Genomic DNA, 21,542 nt, shown 5'->3' on the forward strand with positions numbered 1-21,542 from the left:
ATATGGCTACAACCCATAGGAATCCCCACCCAGTTGACTATTTTCAAATAGTCATGCCATGCTAAAACAGTCTTTTGGCCACAAGAGGCTATCATTCTATCATTCTCTATGTACCCGCCACAATATTGTCCATTTAGCAACCCTGACCCTCTGTATAATAGACAAGTTAGGCCAATAGGGAGTGTATGAGGAAAGTTATCAGGAGGTACCGCAGAGGGCTTGGAGGCTAGTGTGGATAGTTTAGTCCCGTATGGGTCAGTTGGTAGAGCATGGCACTTGGAATGCCAGGGTTGTGGGTTCAATTCCCATTGGGGACCAGTATGAAAATGTATGCACTTGCTAAGTTACTCTGGATAAGAGCATCTGCTAAATGACAGAAATGTTAAATGTCGTGCTGGCAGGTGCTCCATGAAGGGGAGTCTGCAGGCTTTTTTTGTATGTAGGTCTCCTCATCTGGGGTTATGGTTATATTGTTTCATAGAAAGTCTAGGATTTTAACTGGAGATAACATAATGTCACAATAAAAGACATAACCATATTACTTTACTACAAGAATGTTCTAAGACAAAACAGTATATATTTTTGGGGGGCAACGGAGTAAGCCAAGCCTAACCACAATGACATGACACCATGGTGTAGCTAATGTTGGCATATCATAGGTGAAGAGGTGCAATCGGAGACGGAAGAGGAAGTGAGACATCCCACTCCCTAATTTGTTTTGTTTCAATGGAAGTCAATGAACTAAGTAGACCAGACCCAGCTGCTATCACATTGGTGTCTATGGGAGAGCCACCCCCTTAAGTAGACAGGAAATTTAAAAAAAAATCAATGGTAAACAGCCTGGATGAATTATCTTCAATTATCCACCATCTTTGGTGTAATTTCACACCTGAGATGGCTAACAAACACACAAAAGGCTTATTATTACTGTATGAAGGTTAAATCTTTCATTGGGATTTACACTGTACAGTATTATCAGAACACTGTTCGCTTCAGTCTGACAAAATGAGCAATGCAGCTTTTTCCCTTCCCTCTACTTAATTTTGGCATTACTAACTCAGGCCAACCCTAAGAGCGCCCACAGACATCAGTAAATGGAAATGCTATTTAACATTAAACAGTCGTACACTATCCAGATCAGATGGAACCAACATCAAAGACCTATTTACTCCACTGCACTCCATTATAACGGCTTAATTCCATTGACAGGTCAGGATAGCTTCCCTATCCAGAACCTCAGCTTTCCCGAAAATCGTACCCTTCCTTTCCAGGCAGTTGCTGGCTATAATTCGAACCAGTTTCGATGCCCATGTGTCTCAACAAATGAATCATGAAAAGAATAAGCCCGCTGTTTCTCTTTCCGGTTGATGACCACTATATTCTGTCAATTGTAAATGAATGCCTCCTGATTGATGTGCAGAATAACAAGGGGAACACAAACCTATCGCAGAAGTGAGTGAGAAAGTCACAAGTGAAGTCATTGTAGGTTTCATGCCAACAGTTACTTGGTACCAGATGGCAACGCCTACTGTATCTGTTTGTCAGCAGAGTGTGTGTGTGTATATATGTGTGTGGTGAGTGAGTGAGTGAGTGAGTGAGTGAGTGAGTGAGTGAGTGAGTGAGTGAGTGAGTGAGTGGGAGAGAGAGAATAAAGCATAAGCTAATACATTGCTCATTATCCTGTTATATTACGCTAATCTGGCTACTACTGAGCTCTGTTTTGCCTGCTGACAGAGGGGCTCAACGTCTGTAGGCTGGCATACTCCGGTAGCAGAAAAGGGACGTGATTTCAGTTAACCTCTCTTGGGAGCAAAAAATATGCTTAGCTACGTGTGGCAGGAAGTTGTTGGAATTCAGATAGGAGAGAGGGTAGCTTTGTGCAGTATGCTGAATGGCGAATGGGTAGATGATGCAACTTAGAAAGAAGGGTGCTAGGTACAAACCGCACAAATCTATGTCTGTGAAATAGAAACTGAGTACTTTCTTCTATCAGTCAACATATTGCTTAAAAAAATGGTGTTATGGATTAACATCCTCTACCTTATCATGGATGGACCGTTACCTATCCAATAGAACACAGAGGGTTTTCTTTAATGGAAGCTTCTCTAATGCAAACACAAGTGTGGTGTACCGCAGGGAAGCCGGCATGGACAAATATTGTTTTCTATGTTTTCTAATAACCTTCCACTGACCTTGAATAAAGGCTGTGTGTCCATGTACATAACTCAACAGTATACACGTTGGCTGCAACAGTAAAATAAATAACTGACACCCTTAACATAGAGCTCCAGTCAGTTTTAGAATGGGTAGACAGCAATAGGCTGGTGCTAAATTTGTCAAAAACTAAAAGCATAATTTTTGGGACAAATCGCTCGCTAAACCCTAAACCTCATCTGGATCTATTATTGAATAATGTGGCTACTGAGCAAGTTGAGGAGACTAAACTGCTGGTTGTCGACCTAGACAGCAAGCTATCATGGTCAAAACATATAGACTCAATGGTTACTAAAATGGGAAGAGGTCTGTCAATGATAAGGTGTTTCTCTGCTTTCTTGATATCTCAGTCAACCAGACAGGTCCTACAGGCTTTAGTTTTGTCACACCTGGACTACTGTCCAGTTGTGTGATCAGGTACAGCAAAGAAGGACATAGACAAATTGCAGTTGGTCCAAAACAGAGCAGCACGTATGTACACAGAGGGCGAATGTCAATTACATGCATGTCAATCACTCCTGTCTCAAAATTGAGGAGAGACTGACTACATCACTATTGGTCTTTGTGTGAGGTGTTGATGTGTTGAAGGTACCGAACGGTCTGTTCAAGCAGTTGGCACACAGTACGGACACTCATTGGTATGAGAAAAGACATGCAACCAGATGTCTCTTCACAGTCCCCAGGTCCAGAACAGAGGCTGGGAAACACACAGTATTAAATAGAGCCATTACTAAATGGAACTCTCTGCCACTCCTGGTAGCTCAAGCTAGCAACAAAACCAGATTTAAAAAACACATAGTAGAACACCTTACAGCACGACTGTCACGCCCTGACCTTAGAGATCCTGTTTATGTCTCTATTTTGGTTTGGTCAGGGTGTGAGTTGGGGTGGGTATTCTATATTCTATTATTTGTATTTCTATGTTTTGGCCGGGTATGGTTCTCAATCAGGGACAGCTGTCTATCGTTGTCTCTGATTGAGAACCATACATAGGGAGCCCTTTTCCACCTGTCTTTGTGGGAAGTTGACTTTGTTTATGGTGCATAGCCTTTAGCTTCACGGTTTGTTTTGTAGTGTTTATTGTTTTGTTCGGCGTCTTTTCAAAATAAAATAATATGTACGCTCATCACGCTGCACCTTGGTCCTCTTCTTTTAACGGCTGTGACAGAACCTCCCACCATAAATGGACCAAGCAGCGTGGTAAGTAGGAGCTGCGTGTTCAGGAGGACTGGACATGGGAGGACATCCTAAATGGCAAAGGATCCTGGACATGGGAGGAGATCCTGGCGGGAAAGGATCGCCTGCTGTGGGAGCAGCTGGAAGCAGAGAGGAAGTTGGAGGCAGCGAGAAAGAGGGCCCAGGTTTACACAGGGTCACGGCTGGTACTAAAGACCGGGAGACCACTCCCCAAATTTTTGTTTTGGGGGGGGACATGGGGAGTGTGGCAGAGTCAGAATTCAGACCTGAGCCAACTCCAACTTACCGTGGTGAGCATGTGACTGGTCAAGCACCGTGCTATGGGGTGATGCGCACGGTGTCTCGAGTGAGCATTCACAGGACGGTGTGCTCTGTGCCTGTGTCCCGCATTTGCTGGGTGGAAGTGGGCATCCAGCCAGAACGGGTTGTGCCAGCTCTGTGCTCGAGACCGCCAGTGCAACTCCACGGCCCTGTGTACCCAGTGCCTCTGCCAAGAACTAAGCCTCCTGTATGTCTCCCAGCCTGGTGAGTCCTGTGCCTGCTCCCAGAGCCAGGCCTCCTGTGTGTCTCTCTACTCCAGTGATCCATGGCAAGAAGCCTCCAGTGATGATCCATGGCAAGAAGCCTCCAGTGATGATCCATGGTCCGAAGCCTCCAGTGATGATCCATGGCACAAAGCCTCCATTGATGATCCATGACAAGAAGCCTCCAGTGATGATCCATGGCAAGAAGCCTCCAGTGATGATCCATGGTGAGAAGCCTCCAGTGATGATTCATGGCACGAAGCCTCCAGTGGTGATCCATGGCACGAAGCCTCCAGTGAGGATTCATGGCACGAAGCCTCCAACGACGGCCTCCAGCCTCCAGTCCGGAGCCTCCAGAGACGGCCTCCAGTCTGGGGCCCGCAGCGAGGGTGCCCAGTCCGGGGCCCGCAGCGAGGGTGCCCAGTCCGGTGCCCGCAGCGAGGGTGCCCAGTCCGGGGTCGGCGACGAGGGTCCCCAGTCCGGGGTTGGCGACAATGGTCCCTGCACCAGAGGTGCCACCAAAGTGGGGTGAGCCAGTGGTGGAGCGGGGTCTGCGTCCCGCACCTGAGCCGCCACCGCGGATAGATGCCCACCCAGACCCTCCCCTATAGGTTTAGGTTTTGCGGCCGGAGTCCACACCTTTGGAGGGGGGTACTGTCACGCCCTGACCTTAGAGATGCTGTTTATGTCTCTATTTTGGTTTGGGCAGGGTGTGAGTTGGGGTGGGTATTCTATATTCTATTATTTGTATTTCTGTTTTGGCCGGGTAGGGTTCTCAATCAGGGACAGCTGTCTATCTGTCTATTGTGACTTTGTTTATGGCACATAGCCTTTAGCTTCACGGTTTGTTTTGTAGTGTTTGTTGTTTTGTTCGGCGTCTTTTCGAAATAAAATAATATGTACGCTCAACACGCTGCACCTTGGTCCTCTTCTTTTAACGGCCGTGACAACGATGGAGACTATGAAGAGAGACAAAGAAATGTTTATGCATTATGTATTGTATGATGTATGTGATATGTGGATGGGGTACAACTGTGATATGTGGTTGTCTCGCCTGGCTACTTTAAGATGAATGCACTAGCTGTGGGTCGCCCTGAATGAGAATGTCTGCTGAATGGTTAAATTGTACTGTAAATGTAGTGCAAAAAATATAAGCGTAACATGCAACAATTTCTAAGATTTTACTGGGTTACAGTTCATATAAGGAAATCAGTCCATTTAAATAAATAAATTAGGCCCTAAGCTATGGATTTCACATAACTGAGCAGGGGTGCAGCCATGGTTGGGCAGGGAGGGCATGGGCCCACCCACTGGGGAGCCAGGCCCAGCCGATCAGAATGAGTTTTTCCCCACAAAAGGGCTTTATTACCAACATAAATACTCCTCAGGAATGTTAACAAATTTGCTCACAAAATTTGAGAGAAATAAGCTTTGTGTGCGTAACCCGGACAGCTGATGAAACTGTGGGTTTGCACAACCAAATAATTTCTGCACAAACCGTCTCAGGTAAGCTCATCCACGTACTCGTCGTCCTCACCAGGGTCTTGACCTGACTGCAGTTCGGCGACATAACCAACTTCAGTGGGCAAATGCTCACCATCGATGGCCAATGGTATGCTGGAGAAGTGTGCTCTTCACAGATGAATCCCAGTTTCAACTGTACCGGGCAGAAGGCAGACAGCGTGTATGGTGTTGTGTGGGCGAGCGGTTTGCTGATGTTAACGTTGTGAACAGAGGGCCCCATGGTGGTGGTGGGGTTATGGTATGGGCAGGCATTAGCTATGTAAAACAAACACAATTAAATTTTATCGATGGCAATTTGAATGCCCAGAGATACCGTGACGAGATCGTGGGGCCCATTGTTGTGCCATTCATCCGCTGCCTTCTCCTCATGTTTTAGCATGATAATGCATGGCCCCATGTTGCAAGGATCTGTACACAATTCCTGGAAGCTGAAAATGTCCCAGTTCTTCCATGGCCTGCATACTCACCAGACATGTCACCCATTGAGCATGTTAGGGAGGCTTTGGATCGACGTGTATGACAGCGTGTTCCAGTTCCCGCAAATATCCAGCAACTTCGCACAGCCATTTAAGAGGAGTGGGACAACATTCCACAGGTCACAATCAACAGCCTGATCAACTCTATGCGACGGGATGTTTCACGCTACATGAGGTAAATAGTGATCACACCAGATACTGACTGGTTTTCTGATCCACACCCCTACCTTTTTTAAAGGTATCTGTGACCCACTCATCTGTATTTCCAGTCATTTGAAACCCATAGATTAGGGCCTAATGAATTGATTTCAGTTGACTGATTTCCTTATATGAACTGTAACTCAGTAAAATCTTTGAAATTGTTGCATGTTGCGTTTATATTTTTGTTCAGTGTCGATAGAAGAAAGTGCATTGGGTGTGGGATATCTATGCTATGGCATATTCACCTCAAATCCCTGCAGACTGAAACAACCGTAAAGCATGTGTGAAATAGTTACAAATTGAACTATACACAAACTTTATGATCAACTCCTTGTTAAGATCAGAGCATCTTATCAAAATAACTAATAACAAGCAAACTACAAATTACATTACGTATCAGACATAAAAAATTTATAGCCTTGAAGCCAGACCAAAGAAGTACTGTGTAAGTTAGTTCACTGAGCTCAGTTCTCTCTCTGCGGGGTGCTGGAATGAACTCGCTCACAATTCCCTCTGTTCAAACAGAGTAGACAAAGCCAGCCAAACAGGGGAAGACAGGAGCAGGTAAAGAGCGACAGAGAGAGAGAAGGAGTGGGAGAGAAAAAAATAAAGTTCTGAGAAGGGGAGGATTATATTTTCATCCTCTTTTCAATATTTGTTCACTCAAAGCCCATAGATGTCATGCTATACTGTAGTCATGCACCTACCTGTTTGCATACACAAGGTATGTAAGGGGCAATCAATGATTGTACACCAACTGGTTTTGTCTAGATCATTCTGAAAATAATAATCGTTGATTGCGAGCATTGAGCTTTGCACAAGAAGAAGCATTACATTTGCACCTTATCCACCACCTACTACTGCAACATGGTGATGCACTGAAGCCATTTTGTCCCCGAATGAATCAGATTTCTCAACACATATCAGTTCTTGCATATAATGAGGAATTAGAATGTAATAGGATCTATATTAGTTCTCACATGGAGAGGTGAGATGCACTGCTCACATTATTCAAACCAACAGAAATATCATCCTGCTGTACTCTCTATACTTGTATTCCCACTCCCTCCTATGAGAGAGCAATGTTCTGGGACTACAAATGCACATTTGGAATATTTTGGAAATATCTATAAGGCATTGTACATTTTATGTGGAGGTGCTCTAAATTCTACCAGACCAGTTAAAAAGTTCACCTGTTAAATGGGAGGGAAAACTCCTCCAATCAGAACACCATGCAGAGGTAACTTAGAGATAACAGCAGTCAATAGATAGCTCTGAGCATTATCAGTTAAAAAGAGGCTAATCGTTGTAACTCATTGTATTTTGCCATTGTCATTCCTTGTTATGTTGCTCTTTTGTTAGACAAGAGATGATAGGACATTTTCGGTAGCAGTCGTTTGCTGATGAAAAGGCGGTATATAGATCAGCAGAAAGCTGAAGAGGAAATTGAAGCAATTTCAGTGCATCACTTTTAACAGAGACTCTTATGGGGAGAATAGTGATAGCTGATAGCTGACACAATGAGACTGTCTGTCCTCTGCTAAACACTATGTTCAGACATAAATAAAGATACAGATCGAGACAAGACTCTGCATAACATCTGATCTGAGGAGCAATAACACTTAAAGTGATACTTCCAAGACTTAAGCCAAAGGGCTGGTCACCATTCAAACACAATCTGTCCCCTCCAATCTGTTCCATAGCCAAACATTTGTCAAGGGCTTCAAGTGTGTGTGTTTGTGTGTGTATGTGCTTGTGCATGTGTGCTTGCATGCGTGTGTGTGTGTGTTTGTTTGCATGCGTGTATGCGTTGTTTACAGTATCTGGGATTCATGGTGTTTGTGCAGGCTTTGGTACGCAATTTCTCAGCTCCATGCATGATGTGCAGGGGCTGTGGAGAGTGGATGGGATGTACTGTAGCATGGGCTTCACTGGAGCTGCTGAGCAGTGTGTCTGGTGAGTAGTTGCACTCTGCCGTGAATAATGCAATGAGTGGTGTGGGTGGCAGAGGAAGTAGGTATTGCCTGATGATAAACACAGCTTTCACTCAGTCAAATTGCAATCAGCAGCACAACAATATATAGGCTACATGCAAAGAAATAGAATAGATAAGTACCGGTACCTAAATAAAATTAGACGGCAAGCTCTATGGCATCCCTTACTTAGCCCAACAACAGTACCTTGTATTTACATTGAACAAAAATATTAACTCAACGTGTAAAGTGTTGGTCCATGATTCATGAGCTGAAATAAAAAATCCCAGATATGTTCCAAACCCACAAATTTCTCTCAAATATTGTGCACAAATTTGTTAACATCTCTGTTCGTGAGCATTTCTCCTTTGTTAAGATAATCCATACATGTGGCATATCAAGAAGCTGATTAAACAGCATGATCATTTCACAGGTGCACCTTGTGCTGGGGACATTAAAAGGACACTAAAATGTGCCGCTTTGTCAACACAACACAATGCCACATATGTCTCAAGTTTTGAGAGAGCATGCAATTGGAATGCTGACTGCAGGAATGTCCACCAGAGCTGTTGCCAGAGAATTGAATCATTTTTCTACCAATGTTCTTTTAGAGAATTTGGCAGTACGTCCAACTGGCCTCACAACCGCAGACTACGTGTAACCTCGCCAGTTCAGGACCTTCACAGTCGGCTTCTTCACCTGCGGGATTGTCTGAGACCAGCCACCCGGACAGCTAATGAAACTGTGGGATTGGACAACCAAAGAATTGCTGTACAAAGTGTCAGAAACCTTCTCAGGGAAGCTCATCTGCGTGCTTGTCATCATCTTCAGTGTCTTGACCTGACTGCAGTCGGCGTAGTCACCGACTTCAGTTGACAAATGCTTACCTTTGATGGCCACTGGCACGCTGGAGAAGTGTGCTCTTCATGGATAAATCCCGGTTTCAGGCATAAACTAAGCGCAACGAACACAATTGCATATTATACCTGGCAATTTGAAAATATTTACAAATATTTTTTTCTGCTAATACAGGAATATTAAAGAACCACTGCATTACTTTTGTGATTTAAAAAAAATGTATGAATATTTTTGTAAATATATTTAATAAAAAAATATAGATATTCACATTTTTCAGGGGGTGCTCTTCCCGCGGCTTTGGAGCAGCATAAATTCACTGACTAGACACCTATTCCTATATCGTCTCACTGAATATAGGAATAGGTGGACAAGCAAGCAGAATGGACTGATGTCACACGCGCACGGTGAGGTGGTGGTGCCATGTCTTCCAAGCATCAATACTTGCTTCCTGCCTTATCATCGCATTCAACCAGAGTAAAGTTGAACTTTATATAATAAGCTGCTTTTTAATTCGACAAAGTGGCAATTAGATCAAGCAAAGCGTGTGAGCTCTTCTACGTTTTGGAGCTGCCTGCGCTGAAATGGGCTCATTAGAGGACACGTTACTGCGCTATTAATATGCTTAGTTAAATAGGCAATGGTTGCAATAGTTTCGTGGAAAATTAGCTGACATGAACATCTATGAGGCCTGATCAAGACATCACAGCAATAGGGACGTTGGATTCTATTTTTAGAAACCAATTTTGTTCATAAATGTGATGGGAACATTTCTGCTTGTGTGCGTCGCACCTGCTCTGGAGTAGCGTACACCGCTGGAGAATATGGAATGCCGTTTAATTGATTCCTTTTGCCCAAAGGTTGCAAAGTGAAGAGTGGTTGCCTTATGCTCTCCTAGAAAGCAACATGTGAGAGAGAGGTCACTTTTGCACTCTGGATTACAGAACACGTTTATCTGCTAAAACGGGTTGCTATTCTTGTGGAACTTTATGTACTATTTTAATATTTGAATTGTAAGAGCCATTTTGTAAAATGTCATGATGCGGAACATTTTTTACTAACAGAACTCCGACTAAATCCTTAAATATATACAATTTCATCCTATTTTTATCCATATCGAGACACCATCTCTGTGGCTCTTATGGGAATGAAACACTCCTCCCGCTGTATGCTCCTCAGGAGAAAAATGGCGGAGTCCGAGAGCACTGAGGTAGGTGTGCAAGTTACGATAAATTAATGTAGGCTACACTAAATATATGAGTGATGAATAGGCTAGTGCAATGAGCTGTCAGGTTTGATCTTCATTTCGAGGATGCAAAACCCATCCAGAGTAGGCTGGTACCTCTGAGATGTATTTTCTAGTACTCATCGGGTCCACTCTTGTGCATCAAATGCCCTTCGGTGACTGGCATGCTCCACTCATGCCATATAATTTTAATCAAAGCATAAAATAGTGACATCAAATTGTTATTTGAGCATAAATTGAGTCTTGTGACACCCTGTTTCATGGTAGCCTAGTTATCATAATGATAGCCTACTCGTGTGTCTGCCACCAACTATTTGTTTGTCTCTTATTCTGAGAAATGTCGCACTCCGTCACAGGTAAAGATTCAGAGCAATGTGATTTAGGGCGCGAAGATTTGAGCTCGTGCGTCTTCCCTTGTCCTGTAGCTGCATTGCTGGACCATGCGCCGAATTGTCGACTAAAAACGAGTGTTATAACCAACATATGTTTTTAGTTTGTTGTTAGATTGTTAGGCGAGTGTTTAAACAGATTTGAGCAGGAATCTGACTGGTCAAAATCCCGCTCAGACGAGTGAGAGGTCCCTTAGTTTAATCAGTAATGTGTGTTTATCACCAGTACCTAGCTGAGTGTGTTTGGAAAATGCATATATTTGTATTAAATGTTGGATAGGGTATTGGGAAGTCCATAACTCATATTTGTATGCATAGCATAAAATAATCTGCTCAGCATAATATGACAGCCTAGAAATCCGTTTCACTTTAGAAGTATGAGCAGGGTCTGTAATAAAACTTTAAAGTACTACTTAAGTCGTTTTTTGTGGTATTTGTACTTAACTATTTATATTTTTGACTACTTTTACTTCACTACATTCCTAAATAAAATGTGCTTTTTAGTCCATACATTTTCCCTGACACCCAGAATTACTCCTTACATTTTTAATGCTTAGCAGGACAGGAAAATGGTCAAATTCACTCACTAATCAAGAGAACATCCCTGGTCATCCCGGATTACTGCCTGTGATCTGACGGACTCACAAAATGCTTCGTTTGTAAATTATTTCTGAGTGTTGGAGTGTGCCCCTAGCTATCTCTGAATTAAAAAGATTAGCTTAATATAAGGAACTTTAGAGCATTTATACTTTTACTTTTGATACTTAAGTATATTTTACCCATTACATTGACTTTTTTCAAACCAAATACTTTTAGACTTTTACTCTAGTAGTATTTTACTGGGTGACTTTTACTTGAGTCATTTTCTACTAAGGAATCTTTACTTTTACTCAAGTTCGACAATTAGGTACTTTTCCACTACTGGGGCAGGGTTTAGGGATATTTAGGGATATCAAGAGTTAACAAAGGGTTGAACATTTTCTGGACATTTTCCATGGAAGTTAAGCCCGGGAATTTAGGGAATTTTGCTTAAATTCATCAAAAAAGTTTGCTTATAATAGTGAACATTTTTTTTGTGGGATACACATAAGACATTAAACTATCCCCAATTCAATGGAATTGCAACCCTCTGCGTGCACAGTGCATTCTTCCATCACATGTGCAGTGCACTCTTCCATCACATGTACAGCTGATTCTCAAGATCTTGCACACTAATGAGATGCTATTGAGCCCACACTACTACACTGTCTGAGCCAAGGACTACATGCTTTCTGGTAAGTTTTGATTACAATACTGGATGGGGTGAATATATTTTATGTGACACGCATGATTTTTTTTGTTAACTAGTAAGTAGTAGCCTACAGCAAAGTGTGTTTAAATCATTTCTAACTTGTTAGGAAGTTCTGCTAGTTAGTTTTTTGCTACCATGTGGGTTTTAGCTTGCTTGAGCCTGCTAACTGAGGAGTGTTAATTCACCTGTTTCCATACATGTTTCATTTTAAAACATGTATTTTACAAAGGAGTTATTTAATCTGACTGCTTAAATATTTATCTGTACATGGAATTGTATTTATTTTTTTACAAATTATTTTCTAATCTTTATAGGAAAATGCCATGGGCACGACCTGATGTGTGGAGACATTTCACTGCAACTAATGTAGATGGAAAAGCATTGTACATTTGCAAATACTGTGCCAAATCATTTGTGAAGAATGCAACAAAGATGCAGAATCATTTGGCCAAGTGCATGAAGTTCCCTCAGCGCTCACAACAAGCAACCTCTGACAAAAGTCCCTCTACTTCTACTCGAGGTGAAAATGATCAGACACCTTATTGATAGCAACAGCTCATGGTCCTCCTGGAATCAAAAGTTTTTTTTGACTCAATCGTGGAACGTAGTCAGAGAAATGCTGATGAATGTCTTGCTCAAGCTGTGTATGCTGGTTCACCTCTGATGCTCACAGGCAATGTGTATTGGAAGAGATTTCTGAATGTTCTTCGCCTAGCATACACCCCTCCAACCAGACATGCTTTATCTACTAATTTGCTGGATGCGGAGTTCAGCAGAGTTCAAGTGAAGGTCAAGCAAATCATAGAGAAAGCAGACTGTATTGCAATCATCTCTGAGGTGTGGTTGAATGTTCATGGCCAAGGAATAATTAACTACATAATCTCCACCCCTCAACCAGTATTCTACAAGAGCACAGACACAAGGGACAACAGACACACTGGTCTCTACATTGCAGATGAGCTGAAGGAAGTCATCAATGACCTTGGACCACAGAAGGTATTTGCACTGGTGACAGACAATGTTGCGAACATGAAGGATGCTTGGTCTACCCTCACATCACACCCATATGACTGTGCTGCTCATGCATTGAATCTGCTCCTCAAGGACATCATGGCACTGAAAACAATGGATACACTCTACGAGAACCAAGGAATGGTTAGGTATGTGAAGGGTCATCAAGTTACAGCAGCAATCTACCTCACCAAGCAAAGAGAGAAGAATAAGAGCATCACATTGAAGCTGTCCAACACCTGTTGGGGTGGTGTTATCATGTTTGACTGTCTCCTGGAGGGGAAGGAGTCTCTCCAAGAAATGACCAAAATCACAGTCTGCCGATATGGCCTGCCCCATCAAGAGGATCCTCGCAGTCTGAAACTCCTGAAACCTATAGCAGTAGCCATTGCACGGATTGAGGGAGACAATGCCATCCTGTCTGATGTTCAGACTCTGCTTGCAGATGTAAGAGAAGAAATCTGTTCTGCCCTGCCCATTTCACTGTTGCTCCAAGCAGAGGAAACTGCAGTTCTGAAATACATAAAAAAGCCTGAAGACTTCTGCCTGAAGCCCATTCATGCCGCAGCGTACATGGTGGACCCCAAGTATAATGGCAAGAGCATCCTGTGTGGTGCAGAGATCAACAAGGCCTGTGGTGTCATCACTACTGTGTCTCGCCACCTTGGCCTGGATGAGGGCAAGGTTCTTGGCAGTCTGGCGAAGTACACTTCCAAGCAACATATCTCATCAGCCACCTGGTGGAAGGAACTTTGTGGATCTGAGGCTCTTTCCCCTGTTGCCTCCATCCTCCAAATCCCACCAACATCAGCTGCCTCAGAGCGCAACTGGTCCTTGTTTGGGGACACACACATCAAGGCACGCAACAGGCTGACCAATACAAGGGTTGAAAAATTGGTGGCCATCCCAGCAAATTTGAGGCTTTTTGAGCCTGACAACAAGCCATCCTCAATAAGGTTGGAAAGTGACAGTGAAGAATAGGCCTCAGAGTCTGATGTTCAAGAGGTGGACATTGAGGAGGTCCAGGGAGAAGACATGGGAGCCTGAGAGGAAGACAAAGAAAGTTTTAGTTTCTAGACTATGATTTTACTGAAGTATGTAGAAAATGTTTTTGGGAGATGCGATGGATCATTGGGGATCATTCAATATGCTTTCTTTTGTTCAGTGAAATCATCCCATGTGAAGACTCATTTAAATCAAGTTCAATTCGTAAGTAACATTTGATTTTTTTATTTCTCCTGGAAGGATTTAATCATTTGCAATTGTCTACTTATGATAAGGTCAAAGGTTTATGTTTCTGTCTCCATATAATATGGTAAATATATCCAATGCGAAAAACATCTACATTTAAATGGTATTAATCTTAATTTGCATATATTTTCGTTAATTCCCATATATTCCCGTTAATTCCCATACATTCCTGTTGATTTCCACAGAAAGTTTCCCCAAAATGTTCAACCGTAGGGATGTCCCAAGAATCCCAGATAGCATTGGGTGCTGCTGCTTCCAATGATTCAAAAACTACTTCTCTCTGCTGACATGTTGGCACATACACTTACATATAAGAGGCACACTGGCACTCTGTTTTTCAAAAGGTCTTCTGTAAATTATTCATCCACAAAGTTCTTTCAGACGCGGATAATAATGTCATTACTAAGGTAGAGTGTAGTAAGCGGACTAAGACCATTATCTGAGGGCGATGGAGCCCTCCCCTGAAGTAATGGAATGAGTCTAGTTGGATGTGAAGTGTTTGAGTGCCGTGGTGGCAGGAGCCCAGATCCACAGTGGTTTTCTTGACTTCTGAAAGTGATAGACTCCCCTGACCAGGGCCAGAATACAGAACGGGCACACCCGGGACCGACGACCCCACAGATAGCATGTGATAGCAAAATGTGTACAATTGCAGTAAATGGGCTTTAACACTTTAAAATGATCTATGCTTCATGGCAAAATAGGAGGAAATGATCTTTAAAACTAACATTTTCCCTCAGCCTCATGGCAAAATGTAAACAATAGCATGAGATAAAACAGCACATTTTTCTCTCTTACCCATGGCAGAAAGTGTAGAATTGCAGGAATTTAGCTTTAAAACTGCAATATTTACTCTCAGTCTCATGACAGAATGTATAGAATAGCATTATAAAACTGCAAATTCTTCCCACAAAATGTGTTAGAGGCTAGTGCCCCGGGGCCCCAAATGCGGTAGACTAGCCCTGAGAGCAATGATTCCTTCATGCACGAATTGCTCTTAGGGAACCATGGTCAATATCAGTCATTGATTTATGGGGAGTTTGTCATGTCTATTCTGATGAAGAGCAGCATATTCTGCCATGCACCTATTTCTGTTTCAGCTTGTTTTTCATTTGTACTGTACATAATTCTGATTTATTTGTCTACTGTGGTTGCCCTCCATACACCAAGGACTGAAGAGGTCACTTGAGGGTTAAGGGGCTGTGGTTTACACTAGCCAAAATAATGCTCCTCCCAAATAACAAGACAACATGTTGAAGTCCAAATCTGACTGGTCAGTGAACAGAGGTTGACGGGGACACATCCTGTACAGTGTCTTAACCTTAAAAAACATCAGATTGCATGTTCCCCTTTCACACATCATTCTGCTCTTGCATTCTGAGTGTCTGTGCTTAGTGGAATTACCTTTTTCTCTGTCATTCTATACACCCTGGAACATTCTCTTCAGGCATCTGATGTTGAGCACAGCAACTTAACAGATTTAGGGAAGGATCTCAGCATTTATTTAATTAATGTCTCCAATTAACATTCATTCAGAGAGTCTGAGGTCCATTGCAGGACAATACAACTCACTGAACTTTAGGAGATAGAAAGTAGTGGAGTTTTATTCTGTTTTTGTGGATGTTCCTGAGTAAAATATTCCCTGCTGTTTTGGGATGTGCTGTCATATTTCACATGAAGTGAATTGCACTCATTGTGTGTCATTTCCCGATGGAACATCAGTAAATAGATAATACCAGTGGATCTCAGCTTGGCAATTCACTGCAGCGGCTAAATGCTGCTGTTTTCTTTACATGCTTGACATGGCAATTGTACTATTTTCTGCTTGAGAGTAAAAGTTGAGGAATAAAAAATTGTGGTGAAAAAAAGATTACTGCAGTACCCATATAGATGACCGCTCAGTCCCCTGCTGCTAGACCATCCCCATTACGAAAGAAAACAAGGACAAAGACAAAGCTGCACAGTCAGATTGGCTGCTGAAAGCACAAGACAAAGGAGAAGCACTTATTGTTTTTAACAAGACCAGATCAATATCACTGACAGCCATGAGAGTGAAGTCTAAATCTTAAGATGTATGTGCACCGAGGAATAGAACAAATGGATTGAGTTGAATGCTCACATTAGATTTTTTCCCCCTCTGTCTTCTGATAATATGTCTAGAGGGGATCATTTTGGATCATTTTTCTCCTGCTGAGCTATGGGCTGATCAGACAGGCTTTTCTCTGCTCTCCCAGCATTCATTCATTCCCAGCATTCATTCATTCAGGTGACTATCAGAGTTTTACAGGCACACCTGTGTAGAATTATTTATCTTCTGCTTTCCTCAGACAGACATTTACATTTACATTTGAGTCATTTAGCAGACGCTCTCAACCAGAGTGACTTACAGTAAGTAGTGAGAGCATACATTTCCATACTTTTTCGTACAGACCTCTGGTCAATACTGTTATCGTTGTCTAGGAGAATAGGCTCTGTGAACTCACCTCTGGGGCACCATGGGAAAGCAAATGGCAGCTGAGAGATGAAAATATCAAAGAATATAAATGTCTGCATGATTTAAGCTTCCCGCAGATTGTGAGGTGAATGCAAACAGTGTTATGTTCTCCAGAGTCAATGCATTGGGTTTTTGAGTTTTATCATCATTCAGTATGCCCTTCACCCACTGTTTCTCTATGGAAGACTTGACTTATCTGCCCCCGCCCCATGAAGGCTTTATTGTGTATTACCATTCTTTCCAACCCTTAGCAGCAGCCACAGCCAATCCGCATCATCCAGTCTCAGCGCGTGCAGCCAACCTCGCTGCCCAAGCCTGTGCCCTCCATCCACCATGTCCCACAGCCGCCCCATACGCCCCACGCTGCCTCCCTGCCCAGCTGCCCTGGCCGGGGAAAGATGGCCAAGTTCCTCAACCCTGAGGAGATGACCTCCAGGGACTACTACTTTGACTCCTACGCCCACTTTGGCATCCATGAGGTAGGGCTGCCCTGTGGCTGTATGTAATGTATCAAGAATCTCAAAGTGGAAGTACTGATCTATGACCAGCAAAATATTAGGGGGGTTGCTTGAGTTTAGATGAGCCTTCCTACTCTATATTATGATTATAATGATTATTATTCCTACTTTGCGATACCATGTAAATACAGGCCCACTTCTTACCTACTGTGTCTTTACATGACTATGTAAAGTTTGTGTCACAATAGACTGGCCCACTTTAGAACATATCACAGTAGTGCATCTCATCCTCAGAGATGTACTGTGTTTCAGGGAGTAAGGGAGGAAGATGTCAGAATGGTGCAGAGCATCTTTCAAGTTAGACCTGTGAGATGAGGTTTATTCTGTGACATTTTTAGAATGTAAGTCAGATGTGTTTGAATCATTTCTGCTCTGTAAAGAGCAGAGAGAGAATGGCTGAAATGACTTAAGAGGGATATGTAGTAACGCATTGATTTTCACTGTGTACCAGTGTGTCTGAAATGTAAGGGTAGGATTACTGCAGATTAATATCTACATAGCCTGTGCAATTATGATTTTTATCCATACTACACGAATCTAGATTTGGACATCTCCCACCCTGACATCAATCATTTTTCACTGAGCAGGAGATGCTGAAGGACGAAGTGAGGACGCTGACCTACAGAAACTCCATGTACCACAACAAGCACGCTTTTAAAGACAAGATCGTCCTTGATGTGGGCAGTGGGACTGGTATCCTGTCCATGTTTGCAGCCAAAGCGGGAGCCAAGCACGTGTATGGGGTAAGAAAAGCTTTCTCCCTCCATGCGCCCTGTCCGGTCTCAAACTAGAATGTTATCAGTCAGAACCATTGCGACCAACAGCATCAGGAAATGCTGTGAAACCTAGCCTGACAATCTGCTCGCTCTCCCCAGACTGTCTTTGTGTGTGTGTGAATTTGGACAAATGTTCTGCCAATACTGAGGCTGTGCAACACTAACTTCTCACTGCCTGCAAGTTGCAACTATATCGTTCCATCCGTCATTCTATTTTCCTCTTTTATTGGTTTTGATTTCCCATCTATATTCTACTGCAACCTATATGCAGTTTCCCATCTTTGGTTTTATTATGCTCTCACTGTGAGCTCTGGGGCCATGCCGTTATCAGATCCATCACTTAGACTCCACCAGAGAGACAAACCCCAGAGAACAGATCTGGGCTCGAGGCCAACTCTGAACTCTTCCATACAGAACATCACCCTGTCAGAGAAATGGTCTTTCACAGAGAAAGGAACATCTAATGTTATTATAAAAAACAGATCAAAGACCTTTCATACAGAACATCAAACCTGACATCCCAGTATCAAAATGGAGGATCATATCTAAGCAGTGGTAGACTCTAAATCACACAATTGGAGTAAAATCCTGTATCACCATTGCTGAACTGATAAGCCACAGTCTAGGAGTTTAATTAACAGGAAAAGCACACCCAACTATAGCAGTGATGACATCTCTGCTACTGTAAGTCCTTCACACTAAATAGTTTAACAGTCCATATGCAGATGTTTTCCTGCCTGAAAGGCTACCTAGTAGAAGTTATTCCTAAGAGGTAGCTGTGTGACTATGGGAGACTATCTCCTATGCCTCCTGGCCCCAGTGAGAGCTGAGAGATGTGAGGGGCATATAGATCTCTGTGGGAGAGAGTGCCCACTCAGGAATGGCACTGAAAGTAGATATATGTCCCCGTCTTGGGCAAGTGCACAGTGCACACACACACACACACACACACACACACACACACACACACACACACACACACACACACACACACACACACACACACACACACACACACACACACACACACACACACACACACACACACACACACACACACACACACACACACACAGGCTACACAAATCAATTGCATACTCTCCTCCACATGCCATTATACAGCAGGTCAGGCCTTGGGGAACAGATGTGGTGGCAGGCTGGCAGATGACCATGGGCACTGGGGTGTAGAGGGCCAGGCATTCCCCAGGTGACAGACCCAGGACAGCGAGGCACGGAGCGGGCAGGCCTCAGCCGGGTCCCTCTACCCTGGCTTTACGAAGGGCCCAAGCATTAGCCAGCTCCACCCTGTTGCCCTTTCCTCTCTGTTTTCCAGAGTTCATTACAGATTGAGATCACATGGGTGGTGTAGAGCATGATTCCCCTAGTACACCTCAGACATACACATCCATAGTAGGCTGTGGAGCATACATGGAGGAATAATCGATACCTTCAGAATCCTGACACTTTTAAAGTTCAATATTGATCAGTATGACTGTGTCCCGGGGCCTGCTTTATTAATGTGAAGGCTTTCAATGGAAGTCTCCACAGTTGATGGATGAGTGCTTTCATTGTAGAAAAACGTGTATAGGGAGCTGTTGGGCTCTCCTGGTGGGGTTCCAGACTATGGGCCTCAGCCCCCTACAGTGTGGCCATGGTGAAAGCCAGACAGGGAGGCAGAGTACCACTGACAGGGGGAGAGATGCTTTTTTATACAGGCAGAGAGCAAAGTGTGAAAATATGACATTTTATTGAGATGCCTAACTCGCTGCTCTGTGTCTGTGTGAATGGGAGAGAGAGAGAGACAATGGCGAGATAGAGAAGGCGAGAGGTTCTTCAGGTCCTGCTGAACTTGGGTTCCCGAGTGGCGCAGCAGTCTAAGGCACTGCATCTCAGTGCTAGATGTGTCACTACAGACACCCTGGTTCGAATTCAGGCTGTATCACAACCGGCTGTGATTGGGAGTCCTATAGGGCAGTGCACAATTGGCTCAGTGTCGTCCAGGTTTGGCCGGTGTAGGCCATCATTGTAAATAAGAATTTGTTCTTAACTGACTTGCCTGGTTAAATGAAATTGTACATTACCTGAAGAACACAGCTCTGACAGCTGAGCACCGGAAAGGACAGACTGTTATATTATTTGTTTCTACAACTCTACTGAAGAAGACTTCAAATCAAATGTTATTTGTCATGCTTTGTAAACAACAGGCGTAGATTACCAGTGAAATGCTTGCTTATGGATCCTTTTCCAACAATGCAGAGTTAAAGGTAAAGATACAAAATTAAATTGTAATAGTGACACAAGGAATAACGACTACAGTGAATAACGAATAATAATGAGTAAAAATAACATGGCTATATACAGGAAGTACTTGTTATGTCGATGTGCTATGGTACTAGGTAATTGAGGTAATGATGTATACTCAACAAAACTAAACGCAACATGCAACAATTTCAAAGATTTTACTGAGTTACAGTTCATTTGTAAGGAAATTAATTAGGCCCTAATCTATGGATTTCACATGACTGGGAATACATATATGCATCTGTTGGTCACATACAGTACGTTCTTGTCCTAGTCCTCTTCAATGGCTGTGCGAAGTTGCTGGATATTGGCTGGAACTGGAACACGTTGCCAAACACATTGATCCAGAGCATCCCAAACATGATCAACGGGTGACATGTTTGGAGAGTATGCACCGGGACATTTTCAGCTTCCAGGAATTGTGTACCAATCCTTGGCCGTCCATTATCATGCTGAAACATGAGGTGATGGCGGCAGATGAATGGCACGACAAGCCTCCAGGATCTTGTCACGGTATCTCTGTGCGTTCAAATTGCCATTGATTAATATGCAATTGTGTTCATTGTCCGTAGCTTATGCCTGTCCATTCCATAACCCCACCGCCACCATGTGGCACTCTGCTTACAATGTTGACATCAGCAAACCACTCAACAACATGCCAACAGGCGGGTTATGGTAGAGAAAGGAACATTACATTTTCTGACACTAGCTCTGGTGGTTATTTCTGCAGTCAGCATGCCAATTGCACGCTCCCTCAACTTGAAACATCTGTTGCATTGTGTTGTGTGACAAAACTGCATATTTTAGAGTGGCCTTTTGTCCTCAGCACAAGGTGCACCTGTGTAATGATCATGCTGTTTAATCGGCTTCTTGACATACCACACCTGTCAGGTGGATGGATTATCTTGGCAAAGGAGAAATGCTCACTAACAGGGATGTAAACAAATTTGTGCACAAAATGTGAGAGAAATAAGCTTTTTGTGCTGATGGAACATTTCTGGGATCTTTTATTTCAGCTCATGAAACATGGGACCAACACACTTTACATGTTGTTCAGTGTACATATAGGTAGGGGTAAAGTCACTAGGCAACAGGATAGATAATAGACAGTAGCAGCAATGTGTCAAAGGGTTAGTGTGTGTAACTGAGTCAGGTTTGTAGGCCTCCTTGCTCGCACACGCTTTTTCAGTTCTGCCCACAACATTTCTATAGGATTGAGGTCAGGGCTTTGTGATGGCCACTCCAGTACCTTGACTTTGTTGTCCTTAAGCCATTTTGCCACAACATTGGAAGTATGCTTG

At 43.2% G+C, this 21,542-nt stretch overlaps 1 protein-coding gene and 1 non-coding gene across 2 annotated transcripts in view; both read left to right on the forward strand.

The window, feature by feature from the left end:
* The first annotated feature begins 243 nt into the window (after positions 1–243).
* trnap-ugg (transfer RNA proline (anticodon UGG)) lies at positions 244–317 on the forward strand. The gene has a single exon. It is a non-coding gene; the product is annotated as a tRNA-Pro (tRNA).
* Positions 318–9,437: 9,120 nt separating this feature from the next.
* LOC118395827 (protein arginine N-methyltransferase 8-B) overlaps positions 9,438–21,542 on the forward strand; it is a 41,247-nt gene continuing 29,142 nt past the window's right edge. The window contains exons 1-3 of the mRNA XM_035789799.2: positions 9,438–10,174; positions 16,898–17,125; positions 17,752–17,907. Coding sequence (XP_035645692.1) covers positions 10,106–10,174; positions 16,898–17,125; positions 17,752–17,907 — 453 coding nt within the window. The 5' untranslated portion in view covers positions 9,438–10,105. The remainder of the gene's footprint in view (positions 10,175–16,897; positions 17,126–17,751; positions 17,908–21,542) is intronic.

This window comes from Oncorhynchus keta, chromosome 17 (assembly GCF_023373465.1).
Source record: "Oncorhynchus keta strain PuntledgeMale-10-30-2019 chromosome 17, Oket_V2, whole genome shotgun sequence".
Classification (NCBI taxonomy): domain Eukaryota; kingdom Metazoa; phylum Chordata; class Actinopteri; order Salmoniformes; family Salmonidae; genus Oncorhynchus; species Oncorhynchus keta.